Source organism: Budorcas taxicolor, chromosome X (assembly GCF_023091745.1).
Source record: "Budorcas taxicolor isolate Tak-1 chromosome X, Takin1.1, whole genome shotgun sequence".
Lineage (NCBI taxonomy): Eukaryota > Metazoa > Chordata > Mammalia > Artiodactyla > Bovidae > Budorcas > Budorcas taxicolor.
Window position 1 is genome coordinate 9,312,038 of NC_068935.1, and position 6,425 is coordinate 9,318,462.

Consider the following 6,425-nt stretch of genomic DNA (forward strand, 5'->3'; position numbering starts at 1 on the left):
ACTGATAGGCAAAACAAACATTCAGTTTCCAATTTCCACCACCAGGTCGCTCTGTTATCACTTCTGGTTTGTGAATGGATGAAATCTGCCACTTTGTCCTACTTACAAAAATCTTACAGCCTAGAGTCTTATAGAAAAAAAAATTTTTTTTCCTTCCTGAGACAAACCAAGGTGAATAAAAATTTGTAGCTTTTCCTTTAGCCTGGACTCCTTCCTACCCCAAATCAACATAATCCCTGACTTTTAATCCTGTCTGAAGATAATTATTACCTTTGTGAATCCAAAAAAAAAGTTTACCATAAAGTCAGAAACTTTAGAAAGTTTACAATTTACTTCCTTTAAATAATTATGCATTTTTATTTGGCAACCCAGTCCTAAATTGTAGTCTGTCACACTTCTTTACTCTTTTGACATGTTTTAAATAGTTATAAGATTTTCCATAATGAAATACATTTCATAAATTCAGTCCATTTCACACATTTGGGGAGTATCATCCTTCCGTATATTTTACCAGTCTTTTCTATTTCATCAAATATAGAAGGCATCAGAGCTTTTCTTAGCCAATTAAAAAACCTGTATATCATCACTCTTAGTAGCTGTATGCTATTACCTTAACACTCTCCATGGCACCTCCATGAAGAAATGGTCTTCCTAACAGTTAAATTTGTGTGCTTTCTGGTCTTTTCCTTTTAACCTGTGGGCCAGTGGTCTCCAACATTTCTGGCACCAGGGACCAGTTTCATGTAAGACAACTTCTTCACAGACTGGAGTTGGCGGGGGGGGGGGGGGTGGGACGAGGATGGTTCAGTTGGTAACGTGAGCAATACAAGGGGGCACGATTCAGACAGTAATGCAAGGGATGGGGTGAGCTCAGAGGAAGCCTTCTGCTCACCTCTTGCTGTGTGGCCTGCTTCCTAACAGGCCACAGACCAGTACTGGTCTGCACCCCAGACCCCTGCTTTAGGCAGTATCAAAGAAACATCCATACTTTGAATTGCAAAATGAAACTTCTCAGCTCTTCAAAACTTACCTCATTTTATATCGCTTAATACTTAATACTCCTCACAGCCACTCCAAGCAGACTGGATATCTCACTCCCACAAGAGCACTTTTCCAACTGCGAGCTTTTCTTCACAACATCCAACCTCTTCCCTACATTTCAGAGCCCAAATCAATTGGGTGCTTTTTTTCTAAATCATACATTTACAGATATAAGAATAAGCTTTTTCAAGGAGCATTATTATTCATACATTAATTATCTCTATGTTGTCATGTGTTATCTTGACATCTATATTTTAAGTTCAAGGAGAAGGGTGATTTCTGCCTACTTAAACACAGAACTTTATTGAAAACAGGACGTGACCCAAATCGACATCAGTAACACCAGAACAACAATCAAAAGGGTAGCTTACTTATGATGGCTCAATTCACTCTAAGTTTAAATACTAAATTCACAATCTGGACAAAAACAAATATCAACAAATGTGCTTTCAGTTTTAATATTTGTTTGGGATCAGAAGATAGATCCAGCTCATACAGAGTTGGGCAAAATTAGTATCAGCATTAAGGATGTACATTACAACATAGAACCAACTTTGAAAACATTATTCAAGGATCATAACTCAGGAACATAAGGATAATCAGAGCCAAGTAACTAATCATACTCATTTTTTTGGTCTGCCTCGGGGTCCTTTTTATGATCTATTTTGCCTGGCAGTTCCTTAGCAAATTTCTCAACTTCATGGAATGCAGAAGTAAGTGGCTCAAGACTGAAATTATCAGTGAACAACACCTCTTTTTTTAATATTGTTACCAATATTATCAAGCATTGCTAGAAAAACTTGAATATTATCATTTGCCTCTTTCCTGCTAAAAAGGCCCATAAATTCTGACACTGCTTCAGCATTGAGTAGCACTTTTGTCATCACGGGATTTTCAGACAAATTCAACAGCATTTTCAAAACATGAAACCTTGTTTCAGTATTGCCTGTGGCTAATAACAAGAGAAACCCAGATATATACCTGGCAACCAGTGTGTGATAGTCAGTGGCTCTAGTGAGGTATCTAACCATCTTTACTCCAGATAACTGCTCAGGGGAATCCAAGCTGTAAGCAAGAGTTTCCTCACATACTTGACATACATATGTCTGAATTATGTTCAGATTTGGGTAAGGTGGAGCCATGTAAATCATATTCTCTAAAAACCTTGTCCTAACTCGGGAGGAGGGATAATTGAGCAAGGTTTCAATAAGTGAGACAACACCTGAATTGCGAATGAAATCATGAGTATATTGAGAAGTAGTTCTCATACCCATTGCAATTTTAGGTATTTTATGAATAAAAGGATCTCGAATTTTGTCCATTAATAGGAGTTCTTCTTCATACTCTTCAGGACCAATTTTAAGCTCACACTGTATGCAGCTGCAGGAGCAACTCTCAGGCTCTGTACTCTCCCTGGTCCTAAGATGCTCCCGAATTTGCACGACTGACCAGTAGAATGGATCATACTGAAATGGGAGCTCGGGGTCAGGTTGATTAGACTGAAGCAAAGATTCCTGGTCTTCCCCTTCTAGGCTCAATTCTATGTGCTTTGGCTTTCCTCCAAACATTTCAGAGAATAGAAATGCTGCTTCTTTTGAAAATCTAAAGGGGTTTGGGGATGGGAAGCCAACCATACCCCACGGGACAAGCTTGAACTGAACAGTAACCTCCTCCCAGCTCTGGGGCCTGTGTGAAGCATCAGGCTCCTGCTCAACTGAACAGCTGGACCTGCAAATGGCCCTGTACACAGGGCTAGGATCTGATTCAAAATGGGTCTCATCTCGTGCCCAAAACCAGGACCCCACAATGGCCTCATCCTCCTCAGCTATTGTCCTGGTCTCACAGTTGGTTCCATCACTAGTCCTGTTATTGTCCTCATTTTTAGCCATAAACCAGGACCCAACAACTGCCCCTTCCTCATTTTCTGGCCTAGACTCAGAGGTGGCCCCAGTTTCAGTCTCATTAATGTCCTTCTCTCCAGACAAGGACCGTGACTCAACAATCATCTCTTTATCAATCTCTGGCTTAGACGCACAGCATGTTTTGGCTTCTACATTGACTTCTTTTGCATCCCAGAACCAGGATTCAAAAATGGTTTCCTCTCCAGACCCTGATGTGGTCTCTTCTACTGCCTGAGGTCTAATGTCTATACTCTCTTCTTCAGCCCAGAACCAGGACCCAACAATGATTTCCTCCTTTTCAGCTCCATGCTTGGACTCAAAACTAGCCCCTGCCTCCAGACTGGTCTCTTCTTCAGCCCAGAACCAGGACTCAACAATGACTTCCTCCTCTCTGGCTTTTGGACTGTATTTGCTGCAAATGTTAGCCTCATTCCTAATGGCCTCTTCCCTGGCTCAGAACCAAGACCCATCAAAAAGTTCTTCTTCAGCTGCCAGCCTGTCCTCTTCTCTAGCCTCCACTTCTGTCTTTAGCCTGTCTTCCTCCCTAGCCCAGAACCAAGAACCAATAATATCTTCCTCTTCAATATCCAGCCTGGATTCTTCTTTGTCTGCAGCCTCTATAATGGCTTCATCCCCTTTCCAGAACCAGGATGTGATCATGGTCTCCTCTTTGGTAGGTGGCTTGGCTTCTCCTTCAGCCCTATCATCTGTACTACTTTCTTCCACAGCCCATAACGAGGGACCTACAACGGTCTCTGGCCCTGTATATCTTATGGAACAGAACCATGAATTAACAGTGTCCTGTTCGTCCTCTGGCCTAGACTTCCAGCTACCTTCATTGGTAGGAAACATACAGGGACCTTCTCCTGATAAGAAACCAGACTCACTGTTAATCTCTTCAGCAGCTGTCATAAATTGACACTGGGCACCAGCAGCATTCTTCATACGGATCTCTTCAGTGGTCCCAAACCAAGACGATGTAATACTCTTTTCCTTGTCCTCCAGGCTAGACTTATTATTCACTTCAGCCCTCCCACAAGCTTCTACTCCAGGCCAGAACCATGACCCAATAATGGGTTCCTCCTCCTCAGTCCCTGGCATAGTATCACAGTAGACTTCAGCCCCTGAATCCATGTGGGCCTGATTTCCAGCCCAAAACCAGGGCCAAAATATTGTCTCAGCTCCTGGCCTGGCCTCTTCTCTGAACTCAGCCACTGTACTGATTTCTTCTCCAGCCCCAAACCAGGGGCCAATGACCTCTTCTTCCTCAGACTTTGGCCTGGACCCACAGTTGGCCCCAAGCCCAGCTTCCACACTGGCCGCATCACTGACCCAAAACCAAGACCCCAAAATGGTCTCTTCTTCAGCCTCTGGGCTGGTTTCTTCATTAGCCCAGCAAAAACTGGCGATGACCTTTTCTTTGTCATCTGTTGGCACTGATTTGGAAGTGGCATCAGCCTCAGTTTCCACATTGGTCTTTTCCCCAGTTCCAAGCACGGAACTGCCAATAGGCTCCTGCTCAGTCTGTGGTCTGAATGTACCACTGGTTTCTTCTTCAGTCCAGAACCAACTGCCAACAATGGGCTCATCCTCTACTTGAGAGCCAGACTTGACAGTGGCCCCACCAACTATGCTGCAGTCTCCCACAGCCCAGAACCAGGCCCCGGTGAGGAACTCTTCCTCCAGCCTGGCTTCTGGCTTGGCCCTGGCTCTGGCCTTGATTTTGGCTTCTTCCTTTACCACTGCTCTGGCCCTGACCTCTTTCTTGGACTTGGGCTTGCCAAGTTACTAGTCTTCTCTCCGGGCAGGAACCAGGGCTCTTTTTTGACTACATCCATAGACTCAGACATGAAATCAATGGAAGTTTCTTGCTTGGCCCTGTGCCTGGTGCTGACATTGGCCCCCTTCCTGGCTCTGGGTTTGTACCTACCCTCCTCTCCAGCCCAAAACCAGGATTTGACATTGTCTTCACATTCAGACCCAGAACTGGATTCAGAGACTTCTTTCTTAGACCCAAACCAGGAGCTACTATTGGTCTCTTCCCTAGGCCCAGACTGGATACTGGTCTTTTCTCTGATCCAGAACCAGGATTTCTTGATAGATTCATCTTCAGAACCAGAACTGGAGGCAACATAGAGTTCCCAACTGGTTTGGGGCCTAGACATAGCCTCTTCTTTGGCCATGTGCCTAGACCTAGTACTGGCTTTTACCTTGTCTCTAGGATGAAGCCTTGTACTGACCTCTTCTCTACTGCAGAACCAGGAGTTCATAAAGGATCTATCCACCCATGTGAAATCACAATTGTGAAAAGTCTCTTTTTTAGATGTAGGCCTGGGATGGCACCAAGACCCCATACTGGTCTCCTCCTCTGACACAAGCAAATGCTGGATTCCTGACTGGGACTTGACCTTAGTGCCAGGAAAGGACTCAGCATCCATACTGGCCAGTTCCCTAACCATAGATGAGGTCTTAGGTTTTGCAACTGACCCAGACTCAGTACTGATCAGCGGCCAGGCTATAGCATTGTTCTGGGACACTCCTTCTGTCTTCAGTAGGACCTCAGCATCAAACTCAGTCTTGGCCCATGAATAGGTTTCATTCATGGGCATTTCTACAGTGATTGCCTTGGCCTCACTCTTAGGATGTGTCTCAGTCACTGCCACGGTCTCAGTTTGGGGCCTTGCTCCAAGCATTACCTGGCCCTGGGTCCTAACCTTTGGTCTGACCACCATTGGGACTTCATTCTCTCTTTCAGCCCCACCAGCAACCTCTTTGCCAGGCTTCTTTTCAGGCTTGGCCTGGACACGTGTCAATCTCAGCCCCAGTCATAGTACAGTTACAGGGGAGACATGAATAACTACAACTATCCCAGTCTCAGCTTCTACCACAGATTTCTCACAGTTTTGTGTCTTCAAACTCTAATTTTTTGATGATTCAGGTGACACAGTTGGAAAGAAAAGTTAGAGCCAATCACCAGTCCAGCAGTCAATAAGCCTTCTTTCCAATCCCAGCCTCAGTCAATACTACAGTCAGAGTGAAGAGAAAACACAACCAAGCTGGGAGAGGATGGATGGTTCCTGGGTGGGTACACACCTGTTGAAGGTGTTGCTCAGCGGCAATTTCAACACCACCAGAGCTGCCACTGGAAGTCAATCTGGGAAGTGAGAGTAACATGGAGGTTTGAGTCTTTTCCAGCTGTCTCACTCCATGAAAAACTCACACAGAGAGACTAGACCTTAAATGCTTGGTGGGAAAGTTAGGCTATTAAAGTCTATCACCTTCATTTTGTCTACAGTTTTTATCCCCAGAGCAGCCATATTACTTTGCCTGTTATAAAATAGGTATGAAGTTGGTGGAAAAGTATCTTGGCAAAGAGAGGCTGAGAAGCCCCAAGGCCAGACCCTAGTCACTGCTGGACTTATGTTGGTCTCCTCTACCCCACTCAAAAGCTGTACCCACTCCCATACCAACCTGCACTGATGT

The 6,425-nt window shown here is 44.6% G+C and overlaps 1 protein-coding gene across 1 annotated transcript; it reads right to left on the reverse strand.

Moving 5' to 3' along the window:
* Positions 1–1,654: 1,654 nt before the first annotated feature.
* GPRASP1 (G protein-coupled receptor associated sorting protein 1) lies at positions 1,655–5,771 on the reverse strand. Its single transcript, XM_052663409.1, is given in 4 exon segments — positions 1,655–1,801; positions 1,803–4,729; positions 4,732–5,747; positions 5,749–5,771. Coding segments are annotated over 4 exon segments (4,113 nt in total).
* Between the last annotated feature and the right edge of the window lie 654 nt (positions 5,772–6,425).